The sequence below is a fragment of the Rhincodon typus genome, chromosome 24 (genome assembly GCF_021869965.1).
Source record: "Rhincodon typus isolate 14 chromosome 24, sRhiTyp1.1, whole genome shotgun sequence".
NCBI lineage: Eukaryota > Metazoa > Chordata > Chondrichthyes > Orectolobiformes > Rhincodontidae > Rhincodon > Rhincodon typus.
In genome coordinates, this window is record NC_063355.1 from 26,069,370 (window position 1) to 26,094,362 (window position 24,993).

Below are 24,993 nucleotides of genomic sequence, written 5' to 3' on the forward strand. Positions count from 1 at the left end.
TGTTGAGATCATTAGCCCTGGTAAGCAGTGTGCCTGCAGACCTGCTTTATGAATGAATGACAGTATACTTCACCTGATCTTTTATATATATCTCTGGCTCCCCACTAGCTCTGGATTTCCCCACCAGAGGAAATAATTTCTCCCTATCTACCTTATTGAAACTCTTAATCATTTTAAATGATTAGCTCACCATTTGTACTTTCAAAACTGAAGGGAATGCAAATTACTTTCATGCAACTTATTTTACAGTCATAGAGTCATAGAGATGTACAGCATGGAAACAGAACCTTCGGTCCAACTCGTCCATGCCAACCAGGTATCTTAAATAAATCTAGTCCCATTTGTCAGCATTTGGCCCACATCCCTCTAAACCTTCCTATTCATATACACATCCAGATGCCTTTTAAATGTTATAAATGTACCAGCCTCCACACTTGCTCTGGCAGCTCATTCCACACACACACACACACACCACCGTCTGCGTGAAAAAGTTGCCCCTTAGGTCCCTTTTAAGTCATTCTCCGCTCACCTTAAACTGATGCCCTCCAGTTTTGGACTCCCCCACCCTGGGGAAAAGACCTTGTCTGTTTACCTTATTCACGCTCCTCATGATTTTATAAACTTCTATAAGGTCACCCCTCAGCTTCCAACACACCAGGGAAAATAGCCCCAGTCTATTCAGCCCCTCCTTACATCTCAAACTCTCCAACCCTGGCAACACCCTTGTAAATCTTTTCTGAACCCTTTCATTTATCACAACATCTTTACTACAGAAGGGAGACCAGAATCGCATGCAGTATTCCAAAAGAGACCAAACCAATGTCCAGTATAGCCACAACATTAGCTCCCAACTCCTATCCTCAATACACTGACCAATAAAGGCAAGCGTACCAAATGCCTTCTTCACTATCCTATCTACCTGTGACTCCACTTTCAAGGAACTATGAATCTAATTCCAAGGTGTCTATTCAGCAACACTCCCCAGGACCTTATCATTAAGTGTATAATTTCCTGCCCTAATATGCCTTTCCAAAATGCAGCATCTCACATTTACCTAAATTAAACTCCATCTGCCAATCCTCGGCCCATTGGCCTATCTGATCAAGATCCCGTTGTACTCTGAGGTAACTTTCTTTGTTGTCCACTACACCTCCAATTTTGGTGTCATCTGCAAACTTACTAACCACACCTCCTATGTTCACATCCATATCATTTATATAAATGATGAAAAGCAGTGGATCCAGCACCAAGAGATAGTAAGAACTGCCGATGCTGGAGTCAGAGATAACACAGTGTGGAGCTGGAGGAGCACAGCGGGCCAGGCAGCATCAGAGGAGCAGGAAAGTTGACGTTTTGGGTCGGGACCCTTCTTCAGAAATAAGCACCCAGCACCAATCTTTGTAGCAAACCGCTGGTCACTGGCCTCCAGTTTGAGAAGCAACCCTCCATCACCACCCACTTTCTTCTATCTTCGAGCCAGGTCTGTATCCAAATGGCTGTTTATTCCTAATCTTGCTAACCAGTCTACCATGAGGAATCTTGTTCAATGCCTTACTGAAGTCCATATAGATCATGTTCACTGCTCTGCCCTCATCAATCCTCTTCGTTATTTCTTCAAAAAAACTCAATTAAATTAGTGAGATACAATTTCCCACACACAAAGCCATTATGACAATCCCTAATCAGTCCTTGCTTTTCCGAATACATGTAAATCCTGTCCTTCAGGATTCCCTCCAACAATTGCCCACCATTGACATCAGGCTCCCTGGTCTATAGTTTCCTGGCTTTTCCTTACCACCTTTCTTAAATCGTGGCACCACATTAGCCACCCTCCAGTCTTCTGGCACCTCACCTGTGGCTGTCAATGATACAAATATCTCAGCAAGGGGCCCAGCAATCACTTCCCTAGCTTCCCACAGAGTTCTAGGTACATCTAGGGCACTTTTCAAGATATTACTATATATTTCCCCAGTAAACACTGATGTAAAATATTCATTTAATATTCCCACCCCCAACCCCATCTCCTGCAGTTCCACACATAGGCAGCCTTGCTGATCTTTAAGGGGCCTTATTCTCTCCTTAATGTATTTGTACAATCCCTTTTGCCCTTAATGTATTTCTGGAATTCCTTTGGATTCTCCTTAACCCTATTTGCCAAAGCTATCTCATGTCCCCCTTTTGCCCTCCTGATTTCCCTCTGAAATCAACCTTGAAAAGTTCTTGCCTGATGTCATCAAAATTGGCCTTCCTTCAATTTAGAACTTTAACTTTTATATCTGGTCTATCCTTTTCCATCACTATTTTAAAACTAACAGAATTATGGTGACTGGCCCCAAAGTGCTCCCCCACTGACACCTCAGTCACCTGCCCTGCCTTATTTCCCAAGAGTAGGTCAAGTTTTGCACCTTCTCTATCAGGTCCATCCACATACGGAATCAGAAAATTTTCTTGTACATACTTGACAAATTCCTCTCCATCCAAGCCCTTAACACTATGGCAGACCCAGTCAATGTTTGGAAAATTAAAATCCCCTACCATAACCACCCTATTATTCTTACAGATAACAGATCTCCTTACAATTTGTTTCTCAGTTTTTCACTGACTATTGGGGGTCTCTAGTACAATCCCAATAAGGTGATAATCCCTTTCTTATTTCTCAGTTCCACTCAAATAAATTCCCTGGATGTATTCCCAGGAATGTCCTCCCTAAGTTCAACCATAATGTTATCCCTAATCAAAAATGTCACTCCCTGTCCTCTCTTGTCCCCTTTCTATACTTCCTAAAGCATCTATACCCTGGAACATTAAGCTGCCAGTCCTGTCTATCCCTGAGCCATATCTCTGTAACTGCTATGATATCCCAGTCCCATATTCCAACCATGCCCTGAGTTCATCTGCCTTAGCTGTTAGGCCTCTTGCATTGAAATAAATGCAGTTTGATTTATCAGTTCTACCTCGTTCTCTGCTTTGTTCCTGCTTGTCCTGACTGTTTGATTTACTCCTTGTCCCAACTATATCAGTCTCAGACTGATCTCTTTCTTCACTATCTCCCTGGGTCCCAACCCCTTACTAGTTTAAATCCTCCTGCGTAGCTCTAGCAAATCTCCCCACCAGTACATCAGTCCCCTTCCAATTCAGGTGCAATCTGTCCTTCCTGTACAGGTCACTTCTACCGCAGAACAGATTCCAATGGTCTAAAAGTGTGAATCCTTCTCCCCTACAGCAGCTCCTCAGCCATGCATTCATCTGCTCTCTCCTCCTGTTCCTTGCTTATTTTATTTTCATTGCTTATTCCTTTAGAAACTGGTATTATTCTAGTGAATCTGCATTACATCTCCTCCAGGTTCAATGAATCATTTGCAGGGGCCAATCCCCAAAAGAGAACGCAGTAGTCCAGGTAGAATCGGGCCAAGACTCTGCACAGCTGAAATCTGGTTTCTATTTTTGATTCCAATTCCTTTGGGATAGAGAGGAACATTTCATCAGCCATTCTGATTGATTTTTTTCAGAGCGCTTCCTTTTGGCGGCTTTGTATTTCCACTGCTCCTAATTTATCACCAGTAAGAACATATATGATTTTAAAAATATTTTTAAAGCAATTTGGTTCATATTTCCTGACTTTGAATTCCATTTGTCACAGGTTTACCACTCACCCCCAAATGTAATCCGTCTCTATCCTTTTGGAACTTTCTACTCTTCTTAGAAAGCCCCTTGAGACTGAGGATGAGCTTCCTCCACTCCCAGGTTGTGGGTCCAGAGGTTATAAACAGTCCAATGCTGGGTTTCCACATAATGCCACAGATCTGGCAGGTCGTGTTTCAGGGGGTGGTGGGGTTGAAAGGCTTGGAATTTCACCTGCTTCTCTGCCTGGCCTCCACATGGACCTGTCAGAGATGGTTGTCCACCTGGATGCTTCTTCCCCAGTTTGTGTGGTCTTAGGCAAGTGGTTCCCATGAGTTGAAACTTGCTGCTGTTACCTACATAACTTACAGCATTTTCCAATTTGTATTACCTGCAAGCCCGCATATCAAACTCGCTATCCTTTATCTAAATAATTAAAACTAAAATGTTATTGTAAATCTCTCAATATAACTTGTCACATTTTTCTGATAGGAGAAGAAACCCTTTATTTTAATTTCCCTATCTCCTTCGTCCCCAGCGTTTACTATCTCATGTCATAATTTTCGAATTACTCAGTCAGTCTACCTCTGATGATAGATTTCTGTACTTCCCAACAATTAAAGTTGATGTGTTAGGATTGCAGTTACATGCTCTGGAGGGCTTCATAATAACGTAACAAATGCATATACAGTTTCCTCACTGATTAAAAGTCTGTCTATCTCAGCTCTGGGCATATACAGTTTCCTCACTGATTAAAAGTCTGTCTGTCTCAGCTCTGGGGTGATTGCTTTATCTGAAGTCGCATTATTTTCTCCAGTAACTTTTTTATTTTTGCTTTACTCCACTGAATTTCTTGACTTGACTTATTTTAAAATTGAGTCGGCATTGTCTGTTTTTTTCATCATGAAAAGGGTCACAGAGTATTAATTTCACAAATCTCCTTTGTGACTAACCATTATAGTGATGATTTTCCAGCCTGGGGGTACAAAGGATTTTATAGTCTCTTAGCATTTCCATGTTATTATAGCAATGCAAACACAATATAAATTCACACTAACTTTGCAATATTGGTATTTAACTATTGAATAATATTCTTGTGTGAAGCAATACAAATTTATTCTGTTTTTCTGATGATGACATTTATTACATTAATTCAGAGCACATTTACTCTGCATGTATGTATCGATCAAAATTACCTGCACTGCAGGAAAACCCTTTAGCTCGAGATAACCTTTTGCTCAATAATTCATCCATGGCCTAAATTAAAATAATTCAAATTATAAATTTGTTATTTCCTATCAACTTAATATCAACAATAATATCTCAATTGTGGACATCTTCTTAAATAATGTCACTAACACTTCTCACAATCCATTCCTTGCCTCTGGGTTGTCAGAATGCTTGTTTCATATCCAGCTCTAGATTTGCTACACATTTCTGTAATGAAACATTACCAAAATTATCAGCCTCAGCTCCTGACATACAACCAGTACCCTCAAGACCTATTCTACCTCCTTTTCTACCAGCAATCTTATCTGTTTCAGTTTTTTTTGGTGACCTCTCATCTTCTGTTTAACAGACTGATATCCATATGTTGAATTAGGCAGTAAAAGCCTTTCAGAGATACACAAGGGTTTTTTTTTGTGAATCTACAGTTTAGCACAATCATCAGTTTCACCATACCCTGTTGGGCCCTATCACTTTCTAGAAACAAACTGCCCACTGGGGAAGGACCCATCTTTTAGTGTTTTACAAAGAAACCTCCACAAAATTATCAAATTGTCAAGTTAACAAACAACGCATGCTTACCAGGGCAATGTGACAATTACAAAATTAGAAAAAGGGAAATAAGAGGAAATTGGGGACTAAATCAAAATAATGTTGAAAGGGGAGATAAGCATCCATCTTGTTTGTTTTATTTTAAAAAGACCACCAAATTAATAGAAATATCCAATTAGTAAATTATAGACACTGCCCACCAAGGACAGTGTAACAGTATCAACAAAATAAAACAAAAATGAGGGAGACAAAATCAAAATGGCGTTATTGAAGGGAAAATCCAGCTTATAATACAAAGTCCAGTAAACTTCACCTGCTATCAAATGACTCTGAGGCTGTTCTGGTTGACACTTAAAGGGACTTGTGGTTATAACACTGACGTCTTGCACTCTCAATCGTCTTGGATGCACTAACATTTATGTTGCTTGTCTCCTTTCCCTAAATAAGTCTCACTCAGCTATATTGTTGTTCACCTCTCTTGGTTCCTAGTTCTCCAATGCCTCTAATTATTGAGAAGGAAAACACATTTTAACTTTATGTTTTGAAAGAACCTTTGTTTAGGATATGGTGTAGCTCCACCCTTTCGGACTTGAATTTTGCATCGTTTTCAGGCCTGATTTGCACATTAGATCATTTTACGGCTGTAGGTCATTTATCCCTGAAGGCCAATATTCCTTTTCTCTGCATTTTCTCAAATCTCTGACTAGGCCACTTTTCAGTGACTTTTTTAAAATATGTAAATAAATGTTTTCATTCAGGCCTTCTGAGATTTTAGTAACTTTGTGGCATTTGCATGGGCTTGTATCATAAGCTTTTGGTCAATTACCAACTCCAGAATTGAGGTATCAGCACAGCATTGGTAATCTAAGACAAAATATAGAACTGAATTTAATCAAATGTGTCTTTGGAGATTAAAATCAGATCCACTTGTAAATAGACAACGAGAAATTAATTGTTTTCAATTCAAGGAGTGAAAGTTAAATGAAGGGTGTAAAACATGCTTCAGCACTAGTTATGTTAGTTAAGCTGTAGGGTCATTATATATGTGTGTTTGTGCTAAGGTTAATAACTAATATCAAAAAGGTGGGTGTTCTAAGAACATGACACTCTTTGGAGGTGGATCAGAGATTGTCAAGGATTTCAGATAATGTCATCTTCTATTTCTAATGCCCACTAATAAATAATAAAAAATTTCCTGTGCGGTTGTGTCATGATAATTTTCAATATTGCATACTATACATGTCAAAAATTGATCTTCAAGTATCAAACCAGTTAAATGAACAGTGATTACAATTTCCAGATGTGATGGTACAGACTGAATCAATTAAGGTAAAGATCTAATTGTGTGAATTAAAAAAAAACTTTGTACTTGTGTAAACTTTTGATTTGAATTGATGATTTATTAAATGATCAATGGTTCACCAATTGCCAAAAAAAAAATTGGGTTTTATGGTCTCTCTGATACCAAAACAAGGGAACCAAATACATCTGTCAGAAACCTTCACATGATTCATGTAGAACATCCCGTTTCCATTGAATATTAAGATTTGTAATTCAGATAAAGAGCAGAATCTGTTTGGAACATCAGGTATCCTGGCAACAAGTGGAAATTCTAGTTATAGATGGCTGAGGCTTTTATTGAATTTGCCTTTCACCAAGCTGCAGGATGATTGGAGAATAGCAGAACATCAAGTAAATAGAAGAGCTATGGATGTGGAAAGCAACATTGAAAAAATACTGCTGAGACTAGCTTTTAATGAAGGCAAGATAGAAAGCAAACTCTATTCTATGTGTGTTTGTTTTACTGGTTTGTCTAACTTTGTACTCAACTCGAAAATTGTAAACACAAAGCTCCACCATATCATTGTTCAGATAATTATGTGCATTAGTTTTCTCTCCATGTTGATGGACTGAGTAGATTTAATGGTTCATTTTTACCCTATGTTAACAGTTCATAATCTAGTCTGTCATAAGTGTTCCTAAAAAAACTACCTACCTATGAAATGCTCTCTGCTTATTTCATTGGAATTAAGATAATATGAAGGTCAATCATTCATCAAAGTGTCTCATTTTGAACACTATAAAGAATGTAAAAGGTTTATCTTAAAATCTATGATAAAAATGTCATCAGTTTGAACATACATCCCAAAAACCAGCATCAGGAAATTAAAGTATCCGAATTTGCTTGCAATTTCTACCCCTCCTGAGTATCTGTTGAAAGGAAATTTAGAGAACTAAGTCAGCTGTTGAGGTTGAATTCTCTGCAAACATGTTCATCAATTGAATCCTATTCAAAATACTACTCAGCTACTAATTCATTTCTAAACATCCCAAAGTGGTTCATTGCTGACTTTGGAAGAGTGTAGTTTTGGGAAAATACAACAAATAATTTAGTCTCAACTATGTCCCTCAAAAAGGAAATAAATAATCAGTTAATCTGTTTTAATGGTGTTGATTAAGGGATAATACCGGCAAAGACACTGAGATATTTCCTCTGGCCTTCTTAGAAATGCACCATGAGTTTAATTACATCAAATTGAGAAAGTGGGCAGGGCCTTGGGTTACCATCTCATCTACAAACTATCAAAGAGAATCATGAGTATAACCAGTTATCGTTGGCATTGGAATAGCGTTAAGAACATTCAGAATTTTGAATATGTAGTGATTGGAATGAGGTCAGCCACGTGGATGTCATAAAATATGCGTTCCCTGATTGGGGCTGTTAACCTGGTCCAATCAAGGAGCCCTGGCTGACAGATACAAACAGGAGTGTCTGAGATTCTGTTCATTCTAGGAGTTGGCTCTGAGCTAGCTGGGTCAGTGTCAAATGCTATGCATATAAATAAAGGGTGACTCGGTAACGGGATACCGCCCATCATGGAGTTATTTGAGTAGATTTCTTACATTGTGAGCTAAAGGTGTTGACGATTAATTTGACTGAGGCAATGGTGTGAAATCGACTGCTGATTTGTTTTTGTCTGACTTATGTGATCACCCAAAGTTAAAATTACACCCAATGTCTGGAATGAGAATTTTGTGTAGCTGAGAGATAATGATTGCAGCATCACTGGAAGAGAATTTTTGAAATTCCTTGTGGCAGAGGTCAGATATAGTTTCTAGTTTCCTGGTCAAGTGCAGAACGTGGTAGAATGCAACAAAGTTTATCAATAGTGTTAACCTCAACTCGGCAGTCCAAAAATAGATCAACAATAAATTCAGCAAGAAATACAATTCTGTCTGGGATTATGGTGGTGTAAGAAGCCTCTCTTGCAATGATATTAGCAAAGGAGAGGAAGGTACTTTGAGGACGAAGAAGAATCACCAAATCATTTTCTTTATTTATTTGCAAGATATGGCCATCAATTACAAACCACTTCCTTCAATATCTTTTCAGTGAGGGAACCTTCATTGACTAAATTCTTCATTTGCCAATATTTAAATTTAAATAGCTCACTCAAGACCCTTGAGCTTCAAAATAACCCTTTGACTCCAAATATGGACAAAAACATAAAGAAAGTGAACCTTTCAGTGCAGTTATCTTTATTTGCCTGTGTTGATAGTTCTGGCCTTTATATAAATTAGTCAGCTTGGCCACACCAAAGATCAGGTTCCCATGGAGATGTAGCTGACCAAAGTACATTTTAAAATGAACTTACATGACCCCATTAAAAATCAAACATCAAATGCAGAAATCACCCCATTTGACCATTGAAGAGTTGGCTTTGCTTTTAAAATAAAGTGATAGAATGATTATAGACAAAACCAGAAATTTAAGTCATCATTTGAAAGTTAGGACACCCTGAATAAAAGTGGGAATAAAGATGCACCTATCATGAATAACACAATGTAATAAAGGATTTCTTAACATAAAATTAAGGTTCTACTCTTCACTGAACTGCTGTCATGACTTTCAGTCAAGTGGGAATAATGAAAGAATTAGTCATTACAGCTCAAGAAGCTGTGTAGGTTCTGCTTTATGGATCAAAAGGTAAGTACCTTCACAAAATCTCCAGCTGCACTTTCTTCAGTGAGAAATTGTGCAACGTATCACAAATTTTAGAAGCTTTTTATTTTATTCATTCATGGGATGAGAGTGTCGCTGGCTAGGCAGCATTTATTGCCCATTCCTAATTGCCCAGAGGGCAGTTAAGAGTCAACCAATTGCTGTGGATCTGGGGTCACATGTAGGCCAGACCAGGTAAGGGGGACAGATTTCTTCCCTAGAGAACATTAGTGAACCAGATGGGTTTTTCATGAGAATCGACGATGGATTCATGGTCATCATTAGACTCTTATTTCCAAAATTTTTATTTTGAATTCAATAATATTTGGAGGAATTAAAATTCAACTACCTGCAGAATTCAAACCCGGATCCCCAGGACATTATCTGGGTCCCTGAATTGACAACCCAGCAATGGCACCAAAAGGCCATCGCTTGTTTTGTGTCATGAACTGAAGTTGGAATAGATTGTAATGTAACTACTTCCTATTTATTCTAGTCATCAGTCAAGCTGATATATCAGCTTAAAACAGTAGCAATAATTACTATTACAGTTTTTACTGTAATAATTACAGTTCTGAGGAAGGGTCACCGGACCTGAAACATTAACTCTAGTTTTTCCCTTACAGATGTTGCCAGACCTGCTGAGCTTTTCCAACAACTTTGTTTTTGTTGTGTGTGCAATAATTACTTTCATTTATTTGGCACTTTTAAGACAACAAAATGCCTCACTGTGCTTTACAGGAGCATTATAAAGGAAAATCTGACACCAGACCATATAAGGAGATACCAAGGCAGATGACCAAATTCTTAAAGTCTAAGACGTGTAGTTTTATCAAGTGTTTTAAAGAGCAGGAGAGTGGTAGTGAGGTTCAAGGAAAGAGCCACAGAGTTTGGGGTATCTATAGCTTCAAACGTAGCCACGAATAGAGGAGTAATTAAAACTGGGGTTTCTCAAGAGAACAGGAATAAATTCGCACAAAAATCTCAATTTTTGTTGAACTGGAGGGGATTACAGAGACATAGAGGGGTGAGGTCATAGAGGAATTTGAAAATAAGGGCAAGAATTTTAAAATTGCTTATTTGGGAGCCAAAGTAGGTTTTGTGAGTAAAAACCGAAAGAACTGCAGATGCTGTAAGTCAGGAACAAAAACAGAAGTTGCTGGAAAAGCTCAGCAGGTCTGGCAGCATCTGTGGAGAAAAAAATCAGAGTTAACGTTTCAGGTTTGGTGACCCTTCCTCAGAACAGTATGAGCACAATATTTGAATGAGTCTTAGTGTGAGTCAGGCTTGGGTTCAGAGTTTTTGATGACTTCACATTTTCCAAAGGTACGATGTGGAAGGTCAGCAAGGAATATGTTTACCTGGTCAAGTATAAGGGTAGTGAGGGCAAGAATGTGGGCTACAGCGGCAGAAAAGCTGATACTGGGGTAGAGTTAGAGGAGGAAATGGACGATCTTGGTGAATGATGTGGATGTGTTTGGAATAGATTGTAAAGCTCATCTTCAGTCAGATGTGACACCAAAATTGTGAAGAATCTGATTTAGCCTTAAGTTGTTGCTGGGAAGGGGAAGAGAATTAGTGCTTTGGCTACATAGTATGTGATGGAAATCTATCACAATGGAGTCAGTTTTCCCAATGTTTAATTGGAAGACATTACTGATCATCCAGTACTGGATCTCAATTAAGCAGTCTGATTATTTATTAGAGAGCCTGGAGGAACCAGGAGAGGTGGTGGTGAGGTAGAACTGGATAACATCAGTGGGGACTAACACTGCACTTTTGGATGATGTCATTAAGTGCATAGCATGTGGATGAAATGCGGGGACGGATTCTTGCAGGACACAAGAGGCAATGGTGTGGGAACAGGAAAGGAAAATATTACAGGCAATTCTCTGGCAATGTTTAGATATTTAGAATGGAATCAGCTGAGTGCAGCCCAACCAGCTAATCAACAATAAGGAGGCATTGGAGGAGGATGGTTTGGTGTCAACACAATGGTTTCATGGCCACACACACTGACCATGTACTGAACTTCAACAGTAACCATCCTAACACACACAAATGAAGCTGCGTGTGAACATTATTTAAATGGGCAACAACACACAGCAGCAACACAGAACTACACTGAGAAGAAGAATACCTCTTCCAGGTAATCAAGGACAATGGATATCCAAAAAGATGCCTATTACACGAACAACACCAGGAAGATACTACATGCCCCGACATACTCATCACGCTACCTTACATCAGGAACACATCTGAACTGACCACAAAGCTCCTACGACCACTGGGCATCAGAGTAGCACACCCACATCAACCCTACGACAACTGCTCACCCAAACAAAAGATTCACTACCCACTATGGACAGAACCAGTGTCATATACAAGATTCCCTGCAGAGACTGTGACAAACACTACATCGGACAAACAGGAAGGAAATTAACAACAAGAGTACACGAGCACCAATTGGCTACAAAAAGACATGACCAATACTCACTCATCTCTAATCCACATGGATAAGGAGAACCACCAATTTGATTGGGACAGCACCAAGATCCTGGGACAAGCAAAGCAGAGACAGGCATGGGAGTTCCTAGAAGTCTGGTACTCCACAAAGAAAGCCATCAACAAACACATAGAACTCGACCCCATGTACACTCCAACGCGAAGGAAAACTGGAAGTGAGGCAATCCAGCTCAACGGACTCCAGAGTTTAAAAACCAGGCGGGAAAACACAACGGCGCTTCATCGGAGGCTGCACTGATGATGTTACCCAGCATGGTAATGAAACATCTGCGGAACAACAACGAACCAACTTGGCGAGCCAACCAACCACAACATCCACAACCTGAGCTACAAATCTACTCCAAAACCTTATAGTTCAGTATTGTGTAGGACAGAAACCTAACTGGAGGGATTCAAACAGAGCACCGGAGAGTAGACAATTGAAAGACATCATGATGACAAGAGAGAGGAGTGTAGGAGAGCTAACAGGAAACGGAAACAAAACAGGGAGAAAAGATTGGAAATCAAAGTGGTGTAATTTGCACACGGAGAAACACAGGGAAGACACATGTAACACAGACTTGGTAACATCATAATATTAGAAAGTATAAACTCTAGTTGTAAAAGAAGAACATAAGAGGGAGTTGAGACTTTAAGATCTTTGGCAGAAAGAGTTGATGTAGTTTGGTTTGGACTTGGCAGGATTCACCAATGAATTCTTGTCCAAGTTGGAGCAAATGGTGGTGGGCAAGTGAAGTCCAGAAACTACTTGAAAGCTAATATATTGGAGGACACCAGGATGGAAACATTTCCATGAGGGTAAAGGTCCAGAAGGTTTTCAGAATTTGAACCAGAGAGATGCTATCAACATTGGAAGTCACCGTTAAGATCCAGATGGAGTAGAGAGGTGTCACTTTGGCCCAGGACAGTGAACCTTGGGCTGGAGATGTAGCTGATAAACAAGGACAACGAGTTGTCAAATCACTGTGGAGATGAGCAACAGTGAAGGATGGTCTATAAACTGATCAAATCGCTTAATAAATGCAAGGAACTGATCAGCAGATCAGGAACAACCGCTCAGTCCTACATCACAATCCCACATCATCTCATTCAATGTCAACAGATACCCAGGAATTTGGAAGCCAAATTTGAGAAAAAAATCCGCTCACAAAGAACAGAGATAGCCGGGAGAAGAGGCTTTAGACTAAAAGACAGATACCTAATAGGAACTAGTGGGGTGTGTGGTTTACTCTATGGGGAAAGGAAGATCGAAACTGAACTTAAATATTGTTTTCATACCCCCAGGATATCTTATTGTGGTTCACAGGCAAATCAATATTTTTTGAAGCGTGGTCACTGTTATTCTCGTGGGCAAATACAATAGTAAAAGTATGCATATCAAGGCCCATCAAACAGCAACAAGATAAATGACCAGTTATTCCATCCTTCCAAGTACTAATTGAAGGATTCATGTTAGCCAGATAATTGGAGCTCTTCCCACTGAAAGCTGAGATTAACATCTCATCCAAAAGGAAGCGTTTTCCATCATACAATACTTCCTCAGCACTGTGCCAAAATGGTCAGCTACCTTATGTGGTTTCAGCTTCTGCAGGCGGGCTGAACTCATGATATTGAGGCAAAAGTGTTACTGCCTGACCAGGCACAATGTGTGACAATTCCTGCATAATAAATGAACGAGGTTGTGTTGGTGTAGATCATCTCACTGTTCAGAAGAAAATGCCAATTGATCAATCAACTCTCCTTTTGAACAAAGTTTTTGCAGTCATGAATAAGCTTAGCCTCATGAGAAAAATGGATGATCACAGGTAAAACAACACGTAAAGAAAATGTTTGAAATTTCAATCTGATCAAACAAGTGGAGATATTGGAAATAACATAATGGTCTGTATTTTTCAACTCTGGCATTGTAAGGGTAATTCCTGATTTTGTTTTCCTGCTTTACCTTGTCCAATGACTGTGTATTTTAGAGTTTCAGGTACATGATTTTCCACTCATTCTTTTAAATAGCTAGACAATTCTGCGTAACATTTGTACCAGCTTCCAATATGCGTGACTTTTGTTAAAATGCCATCTGACTGTTGTTACTGTGTCCTGTCATTTCCTTCACAATATCAAGACAAAGTTTACAGGCTATGAAGAAAGAGCAGGAGAATAGGACTAATTGCAAAGCTCCTTTAAAGAACAGGCAAAAGGCATGATGGGCCGAATAACCCCCATCTGTGCTGTATGATTCTATAACCTTGTGTTTTGCATTTAATCTCTCTACAAAAAAGGTGGAAAATTGTGAAAGGTCTCTTGAAAATCCAAGTTCATTTTTATATTCATCATTTAATCAGTCTTAATCCATTGAATTAGTAACTTGCTAAACAATTCACGGGATTTTTTTTAACAATTACCTACCAAAAACCATGCTACCCATTGTGGCTTCCAGATTAATATCTGTAGAGTTGTACGTTTATCTATTCAAAATACTTACACTTTAAGTTCTGATAATTGACATGTCATACATTAAAATGTTAATTTAGGGTATTATGGGATGGAAAGTGCCTTAGTTTTCATTATTGCATTGATCTGAGGCTCTGATCATTTCATTACAGACATGATTAGCTTTCTGTATGGAAGTACTCTGTAAAAATTTAATTTCTAACTCTCAAAGCCTATTTCATCCCTGAATATAATTCCTTTCTTTTCTGTGTCACAAGTGATAAGTTGAGTTCTGTGGTTCTGTACAAAGGCCAAAAGGTAAAGAAGCACATTGATCACAGTACAGGGTGAAAGCGCATATCCCCACATCTAATTCAGTGACTGTCAGTGTGCTGTACACTAAGTGTTAATATAGATTTAGTAAGTAATGAAGGAAAAGTGGATTTGGTTAACTGAATCCCTTCTGGTTGCAGTGGACGTCTCTGGTCCTGCACATTCCATCGCTAAACTGTACAATAAATATTCATCACATTGGAATGTGATAACAACTTAAATATATTACTTATTTGACTGAAATCTGTTTTAACACGCCAACATATCGGGTTGAATTTTACCAGAAATTGGCTAAGTGTCAATTTTGATGAGTTGCATGGAGGGTTTCTCTCTGTGAGCCCGAGTGAGATTTCTTGCTCTATTTACTGAAACTTGCTTAATTAGCTGTGCACCATGCCTCAATGGCTCCCTGCTTGATGTATAGTCTTCCCTATGGTCAGACGCAGAAGTACTGCCCACCACAGGGACTTTTTGGGATTCCTGGCATCAATGCTTTTTAAAGGCCAGCTGTGCAACCATTCAAACATTACCATTTACTATGCAGATGGTGGGAGGGAAACCGAAAAGAACCATCTTTTGGGGTACATATGTGGCATGGCTGAAATTTCATTGCATATACAAGTGCATATTCATCAAGGTATTGCTGCTTAAGAACCAAACCACACAGGTTACTCATCCTTAGTGTCATCCCATCTTAGAACCCTGTCCGAGGGTGTGCTACTCTGTCCCCAAGGCCCAGTGCAGCGTTCCGTTTTCTCATTGATCAATGTGGGACTGTCACATACTAGAAAGTCTTCAAATGGTTGAAAATCATCACTTTTATCTAGCAATAGCAAAAATAGAGAATACACTATCAAACAAAATCTGCATTTTCTTCTTTGCCCTTAAAACAGTAACAAATTTACTGTCAATGAGTTGTTACTGCCCCAACTCTCAGTTATTAGAACTGGGTGTCAATTAAACTGGTTGTTGGCGTGTAGTGCCTGACACTGCAGCGCTCGATCTTGCAGAAGATAATGCTCTTCTTGCTCAATGTCCTCATCTTCCTCCTCAGAACACAGCTGCTGCTCTCTCAGTTCTTCAAAGTCCTCCAACCTCGATTTGCATCTTCCAGAGCAGAGCATAGAGTGTTGGGATCATGTGGCACAAACTGTCTGAATTGTATTGCAGACTGATGCAAGCATCAGAATCTCATCTTCAGCTGGCATATTGGCTACTTCATGATGATCCTGCCTGAAGAATGGGCCACATTGGTTCAATGCTTAGCCTCTGATAGTGGATTGCGTGATGGAATCATTAGCCATGGGTGCACAGGATGGCCTTGTCTCCCAGTAACCATCCTTCTACGGCATCCAGCCTTGATAGTTTGACATACTCGTCCATACAGGGGAAGATGTAAAAGTCTGACAAGGAGGGCCATGGAATACCACTACAGGGAACTTTGACATAGGAACCTTATTCTGATGAATGCAACATGAGCCATGTGGCACAAATGCAGGAGGAGATTGTAAGTTCTGTTTGATTACTGACACCTTGTCTCCCCACAACCCCACTAATCACTGGCAGCTATCCTGAGAAAGACCCCTTTATCCCCATTCTCTGCCTTCTGCTAGTCAGCCAATCCTTTATCCATGCTAGTACCTTGTCCCTAATGCCATGGGCTGTTACCTTATTTGGAGCCTCCTATGTGGCACCATGTCAAAAGCCTTCTGGAAATCCAAATAGATCATATCCACTGGTTCTTCTTTGTCTAATTTGTTCGTTACCTGCTCAAAGAATACTAACAGATTTGTCAGGCATGACCTTCCTCGACAAAGCTGTGCCCTATTTTACCATGCACTTCCCGAAGGTCTTATCAATGACCTAAGTCAGGCTAACCTGCCTATTGTCTCCCATCCTCTGCCTCCCTCTTTTGTTAAACACCTGGACTACTGTCTCTGGCTGGGTCTGGTGGTATGATTTCTTTTGCCAGTTTGCAGGACAAAGCACTGCCTTCCTTGATACCACCTCATCCACCAGTACCTCTGGGTCCCTGTCAGCAAACCAAGTAGCTAACTTGCCTTTTTTGGCCACTTTCTTGGGAATACGACGATAGTGTGAAAGACAATTCCTGGCTTACACCTTCTGAAGTGCTGTGGAGCTTGGCTTTATGTATGGCACCTGCAGTGTAAGCATCATAAAGTCTTGGCAGTGATGATTGCTTTGCCTCTCCTGCCACATAGTCCCACGATATGGGCACAGTAGAGATGGTTTATAATTAATGTGATGCAGCACAGAAGTTTGCATCATAAATGTTGTGGTGGGCCGTGGTAGATTGGGTGCTATGAATCTCACTGGAAAATGCATTGCCTAAAACTGGGGAAAATGCAGCCCACGGTATCTATAATTAATCTTAAATATCAAAGCTGTTTTAACACACACATACAAAACACTCTAAATGCGAACACTATGTAATATTAGAGACAAATTCATCAAAAAGCTTGTGTGAAATTTCTTCAAATCCACTTGAAACAAACAGTTTAGCACTTCTTTTAAACGGCAAAGTGAGTTCACTCAGATGTATCAATATGCTTTTTGCTACAACCATGCAGTGCACTTTCTAGATATTTTATTTTTGATGTTTAATGAAATGCCACATGGCTAGCAGCACAGAGCAGACATTTTTTTTTAATGAATATTTGAATCATGACTTCTTTTGAATTGCACATAATTTAGCTGTTTCATTCAAGGAAGAAATTACATAAGCTGTGCCAAATTCCTCCTTGTATAATTCTAATAAGCTGAATGTATTGAGGAGCACAAATAGAGGAGCTCAAGAGATAATAAGGCTAATTCCTTTTTCCAGATGAATGTAATTGTTAATTTTCTTCTAATTAAATACACGGTTATAGAAAAGAAACCTTGTAGATCTACAAGACTTTAAATCCAGAGATAGAATTAAGTGGCTGGGTTTTTGTGAAGGGGACAAGAAATGGGAGTCGGGAAAGTTCCTGACTCTTCAAACTCATTTCTATTAAGGAGGCGCTGTCCACAATTTCTTTGTTCTGGGAGGTAGGGGCCTGACTGAGTTGATAGTGCAGGCCTTGGCTGCCAATGGAAGTGGGTGGATGGTGAAGCTGTCAGCCTGGAATTACATCCAACGCTTACTGAGGCAGCAGCCCGGTTGCAATCACGAATGATTCGCCCTCTATCACTCATCCATCACCCTGCCCCTCCCCAGCAGCACCCACATGTTCCCTTAAATCTCCCAATACACCCCCTTTTCCTCCACATTACTCATGTGTCATCCACGAGCACCCTTTCAGTATCTATTGCGTACAGATTTCATGACCCCTTAACAAGTCTGGTAAATCTTTGAAATGCTTCTGTAACTGACTCAGTAAGCAAGAGACTTTGAAAATCTCCTTTGTTAAACAAAGCGTTATCTGTTCTGGAGTTCAATGAAATGATTTAAAAAGGTCACTTAGCAACTACATCAACAAATCAGGCTGAACAGATAACCATCGTTTCTTTTTCTGGACTGAGATTAGCGAAGCATTCATAATGAATCCAGAAATGGCTACTGAACTCAACACTGTAGGCAATTCAGGGGAGTCTTGATTGATACCTTTATTACCTTGTAATAACCTAATCTTTCTTTGAAAGGATTTCTCAATGCTCCATTTTTGGTTAAATAAGGTTGATACATGGACGCAGCACTGCTATCGAAATGCAAGCCCTATATGGTCTTTTAAATCTGAAGGCATCCTTCACCCTGTAAGTGGAAATGTTGCGCAAAAGTGCCAGTTAACCTGGCAGTTAGCTATCAATCATCACTAACTTATCCATTCTCCATAGGAGCGCTACTACCAATCAGAATCCATTTATCAACCAAACAATGGTCTTCTCTCATACAGTAATGAATGTTAGTTTTCCTCGTAGTGTTATTGTGAATTGTCTTGATGAGTGCCAGCCCAAAAGCTTTGAAAAATGTGCCTTTTTTTGCAGTACTCAATTTAAGTGATCTTTTAAGCAAGTTTTGTTATAAAATGAACAGAGTGCTGAATTTTTAATACTGATGAAGAGCAGATCAAGAAGATTCATTCAATTAGCATTGAAAATACAGCATTCTGGTGACTTCACACCAAAGCTTGATTGGAAATAATTTAGACAGACTAACCTTTGTCTTACACATATTCATTGTAATTCATTACATTTGTATAATTTTTGCTGCCTAATCCATGAATTGTGAGAGGCATTGCATGTCAACTAAAGGCCCCAGATTAAAAAAACGATAAACTGCAAGATGAAGCAGAAAACTGGACCTATGACAAATGTCTGGTTTATAATACAAGTGAGAAAGTTCATAGGGGGTTCTTGATTAGTGAGGGGATCGTGGGTTACAGGGAAAGGCAAGAGAATTGGGTTGAGATAAATATCAGCCATGATTCAATGGCAGAACATGCTTGATGGGCTGAAAGGCCTAATTCTGCTCCTAGATCTAATGGTCTTGTGGGATGTGACAAAGAAAGTAAGACAGGTAAAGTGAAGGAGCTTGAAAAGGAATTGCAGTTAACATAAAATGGAATCCAAAGTCTTCCATGGGTATATTAATAGTAAAGTGGTAATAAAAAGAGGGGTGAATCCAAAAGATGGATCTATACTTGCAGGCGTGGATGCGTGGATGAAGCACTAAATAAGTACTTTGCACCTATTATTGTCAGAGATGAAGTGCTGCCAAAATGAAAGAGAGTTAGTTGCGATACTGGATAGGCTGGAGATATTAAATTGGACTATAATAGAAGTTGATAAGTTACCAGTTGTGAAATAGGTGATCTAGTTCAGGAGTACAGAGTATGTTTACTAACATTTGATTTATCATCAACTGTGGGGAAGACAGTGATCCACTTCAAGAATACCACCAGGCTGATGGAAAAAGCAAATATGGGGCAGATGACATTTAATGAAGAGAAGCGTGAAGTAATACATTTTGGGAGGAAGAATGAGGAGAGGGCCTATAAGGAGAACAATTCTAAAGGGATGCAGGGAACTGGGTGTTCATGCGCATAAACCTTTGAAGTTTGCAGGACAGGCTGAGGAACTGATTAAAAAGGCCACCAAGATGTGTGCTTTATTATTAAAGGTATAGCGTTCAAAAGCAAGGAGGTTATGATGAAACTTTATGCAATACTGATTCAGCATCAACTGGAGTATTGTGTCCAGTTCTGAACACTATTCTCAGAAAGAAGTGAAGGTTTTCGAGAGGATGCAGAAAAGATACACAAGAATGTTTTCTAGCATGAGGGACTTCCAGTGTGTGAATCAACTGAGGAAGCTGGTGTTGTTTTCCTTAACAGAAGAAAAGTAGAGAGGAGATAGTAGGAACTGCAGATGCTGGAGAATCTGAGATAACAAGGTGTAGAGCTGGATGAACACAGCAGGCCAAGCAGCATCAGAAATGCTGAAGAAGGGTCTAGGCCCGAAATGTCAGCTTTCCTGCTCCTCTGATGCTGCTTGGCCTGCTGTGTTCATCCAGCTGTACACCTTGTTATCTCAAAAGTAGAGAGGACGTTAGTTAGAAATCCAGACAATAGAGAGTGACAAACTGTTCCTATTGTTAAAGGGGTGAAGGACTAGAGGACAAAAGAGCCAATAATGATAGGGGTAAATGACCTTATGCAGCAAGTTACTAAGATCTACAAAACACTGCCAGAGAAAATGGTGGAGGCCTGCAAAATTCTGGCCTGCTAAGGGGAATTGGATAAGCATCAGAAGAAAAATTATTTGCATGGCTCCAAGGGGAAGGCCTCCTGCTGTGCTGTAACCATTCTCTGATGCTGTGAAATATTATGAAAGGAGAATAAAAGCTAGAAAACAAAGCAGCACTGGCACAGAACATCAAACAAACAGATTAGAATATTAGAGAACTGGTTAAAGGAGTTATTGGGTTCACCTGCCTTTATTACAAAAACTAAATTCAGAACATCAGAATGCATTTTGCTTTATTCTAGCACACTGTAGGTGTCGTGCCTGCTGGGTCTAAATAGAATGTAATCACAATGGAACTATGTTTCTGGCTACCCCACTGTTGTGTTTCAGGGCAGTTAAAAACTGGCATCTTTAGGAAGGTTGGCCTAAATCGATTCCATGCTGACAGCAAAATGGTTGACCTACCTGCAGCATGAAGTGGCTTCACCAGTTATTCAGTTGCATCAAGCTACTATAGAGAAGTTTAAGAAGAATAAAACAGGCCAGATCATCTAATTTCTGTTGTGAACTAAGCAGTGTGAACAACAACAACTCACCATATCTAGTTAGCCCTCAATTTGTACTAAAACTGGAAGAGCTGTCCCACAGACTATTCCAGCAACAACTTGAAATAGCCATACTACTTCGTAGTCATTATACTCATAGGGTCATATTCTGCAGTCAATGTCCCAGGATTGTCTATCACCAGTCCAGTATATGATCTGTCCCACCAGCAGGATAGACCTGTGAGAGGTGGCTGGCCAAAGGAATACAGTTAGGTAGGAGCAGCACTCAACATTGACTCCAAACTGCATAAAACTTTATAGCATCAAATCAAGCTTGGGCAAAGAAATTTCCTTTTCAATATCACCCACTGCCCTCCCTCAGCTGATGAATTGGTATCATCGATCAACACTTAGAAGAAACATTGGCAAAAGCAGGGATGCAGAATCTGCTCTGGGTGATGTCCATCATCACAACTTGCTTTGTATAACCACTAATGACTGACCTGGATCGGTCCTGATGGATATACCTTTCTGGCCAGTGATGAGAGAACCAGCAAGAGGGATAAGTTTACCTCTTGAATAGGAAAGGTTTGGAGGGATATGGGCCAGGAGCAGGCAGGTGGGACAAGTTTAGTTTGGGATTATAGTCAGCATGGACTGGTTGGACTGAAGGGTCTGTTTCTGAGCTGTATGACTCCATGACTCTATGACTCAATGATGCATCATCTACCCATGACAGTATCGGTAGAAATAACCACCAAGCAAAAAGGTTTTAGGGCAGACGAAGTTCCATCTTGATAGTAAGACTGCTCCATCAGGTTGTTTGACACTGCCACTGTGAGATAGAATCAAGACTGGGCATTCGTGTGAGTATAGCCTCATAGCCCAGCAGACCCCTCATTCTACTATTGTCATCTGGCCATTGGCTGCCCTGAGAAATTTTTCACAATAATTCAACATTTCTTTTACAGGACAATCGCGCATGTCCTGGATGATCTTGAGTCTTTGGACAAATTTGCAGTCACAAATGGAATTAAATGGAGCTGTGTACTAGTGCCAAACCTCTCCATCTTGTTTCTCTCTGTAATGCTCTCTAATACCTCCATGATGGGGATCCCAGCATTGTAATTAGATATTGCGTGTATGGGAAGTTACACAATCTACGAGTAAAGCATCCAAGGGCGTACTGCCTGATTTCCTAGTTGTTAATGACAGTGCACTTGATTCCAGTTCAGACTAGGCATGCAATGTCACATGGACCTATTCTCCAATGTCACATGGACTTATTCTCCAATATCACAATCACATGGATTTATTCTCCAAAGCGTGTGACAAGTTTGGCCTTACAGTAAGTACAAAGAAAACTGAAGAGATGTAGTAGCCTGCTCCAAAGAACCTCTATCTCGAGCTCAGGGTTTTAGCCAATGACCCGATCTGTTAGTATATATCTGTTAGCATAGAATATATCTGTTGATATATACACTTATATCAGCAGTACACTTTAGCGAGCTGTCAGTATGGACAACCATATTGCAAGAGTTACTAAAACAAGGATAGCCTTTGGCAGACTTCAAACATCACACTGGCAATGAAGAGGAATATGTTGGCCTACTAAACTGGAAGCCTACAGCACATTAATACTGACTACTCTGCACTAGGCATTTGAGAAGTGGGCTGTGTACCAACTTGATGCTTTCACTTGAGCTGCTTTCAAAACTTCTAAAAATCAGATGCCAGGGCAAAACACTAGATACTGAGGTGCTTACCCAAGCTGGCATGCCAAGCATCATTACCATGTGAGATACCCACAGTTGGGCTGGTCATCTAGCCAGAATATATGACACTCACTTACCAAAGGGAATCATCTATGGAGCACTTGAGCCTGCGATGCCCTGTCATGACAGTCAAAGGAAGTGTCTCAAGGACATGTTGAAGACATTGCTTAGGAGTTTCGATATCAGCTTCAAGCCCTGGGAAAACCTTGCCCAAGATCATGGCAACTGGCACAACTAAATAAAGTTCAGAAACATAAAACAGAAATAGCTGGTGAAACTCAGCTGGTCCGATGATATCTGTGGAGAAAAACAGCAGAATTAACGTTTCGGGTCCAGTGACCTTTGTTCAGTTCTCGCCACAGATGCTGCCAGATCTGCTGAGTTTCTCCAACTGTTTCTGTTTTTGTTTCAGATTTCCAATATCCACAGTTCTTTGTTTCTTTTTTTGCTTCATTAAAAGTCAGTATGGCCTCCTCTGAAAGCAGATGCATTTCAAAGGCCAAGAGTGGAGGAAATCCCAGCTAGAAACCTGTCCAAAACTCAATCGGTTGCAGCACCCTGTCCTATTGGCAGCACAGCCTTCCAAGCACACATTAGGCCAAGCAGTCTTCAGTATACTCCATTGCGCACCCTCCATAGTGAACGTGGTCATCTATACCTTGATAAACTAACAAGGCCATCAAGCCTGAGGACCAACCGTGGTTCACACACAAATGCAGTGACCAGGCATACCTAATGTGGTCATTGCTGGCTGGGCTAGCATTTGTTGCTTATCTCTACTTGCCTTTGTACAGGTGAGCTATCTTGTTGAACCACTGCATCCATTTGCTGTAGGGAGACCCACAATGTTGTTGGGGAAAGAGTTCCAGGATTAAGACCAAATAACATTGAAGGAATGTTAATAATATTTCCAAATCAGCTTGGAGGGGAACTTGCCAGTGGTGATATCCCTATGTATCTGCTAATGATAATAGAACATTCATCTAAACAAATGCCAGGCAGTGACCATCTTCAGCAAGGGAGAATCTAACCATCTCCCCATGATTTTCAACATCATTACCATTGCTGAATCCTCTACCATCAACATTCTGGGAGTTTCCACGATTAGAAATATAACTGCATTGGCCATGTTAAAAACCTGTTTTCTAACTAATCTGTTTAGAGATGTTATTGCAATCATATAGATATTGTAGCTGCAGGAACTGGTCGGAGGCTGTGATTTCGTGGACACTTCCTGACTCCCTAAAGCATGTCTACCATCTGAAAGGAGCAAGTCAGGAGTGTGATGGAATATTCGCCACTTTCCTGAATGAGTGCAGTTCCAACAACACTTGAGAGGCTCAGCAACATCCAGGTCATAGCAGACCACTTGATGTCACACCTTATCCACTACCTCAAATGTATACTTCCTTCATCACCAGTGGACAGTGACAACTCTTATGTACCAGCTCCAAGATGTGCTGTAGCAACTTCCCAAGGCTCCATTAACAGAACCTGCCAAATGTCTGATTGCTGCCATCTAAGTTGCTCTCCAAGTTGCACATCATCCTAATTTGGAATTTTATAACAGATCCTTCACAAAATCCTACCTACATCACATGGACTGCAGTGCTTCAAGAAGGCAGCTCACTATCACCCTCTCTAAGGCAATCGAAGATGGGCAGCAAGTGTGGGCCTGGCCAGCAATGCACACATGCCATGAATGAATTTGAAAAAATAGTTGGGTTTTCTACTCTCACCATGCATGACGACATCTGTGAAGAGAGAAAGATAAAGGGAAAGATTAGCTGGCCAACTAGAGCTAAGACATTGAGGTAGATAACAATGTCATTCCCCCAATTTGGGTTCTTGTTTGAAACCTCTGCTGTATCTTTGATGAAGGAGTGATGGATAATTTGAAATGTTAGGAGGCTATTATTTACAGAAAAATTTCAGGCCAGCTTTTCCCTAATTTCAAGCAGTGGCTCATTAATATTTGCTTGATTAGCCAGGTTTCAATGATGCAGTGATATTTACTTCAGTTCTGCCATGCATCTTCAGAATTTGGACTTCAGAATGACTGGAGGATTGGAATGATGGCCATAACAAAACTGTTTCTGATGTTTGATTAACTTACTACTGGCCAATTATGGTTCTTTAGGCCAGCAGTCTATCAGCCTCATAACAAACAGCATCAGTTAGCCCAGGAGAACTGGAATTTCCCTGAGATAGTAGGAACTGCAGATGCTGGAGAATCCGAGACAACAAGGTGCAGAGCTGGATGAACACAGCAAGCTAAGCAGCATCATAGGAGCAGAAA

The 24,993-nt window shown here is 40.2% G+C and overlaps 1 protein-coding gene across 1 annotated transcript in view; it reads left to right on the forward strand.

Moving 5' to 3' along the window:
- The window catches only part of LOC109934367 (rasGAP-activating-like protein 1), a 259,927-nt gene that overhangs the window by 59,599 nt on the left and 175,335 nt on the right, over positions 1 to 24,993 (forward strand). The window contains exon 5 of the mRNA XM_048611726.1: positions 21,891 to 21,966. Within this exon, the coding sequence (XP_048467683.1) occupies positions 21,891 to 21,966 (76 nt within the window). The remainder of the gene's footprint in view (positions 1 to 21,890; positions 21,967 to 24,993) is intronic.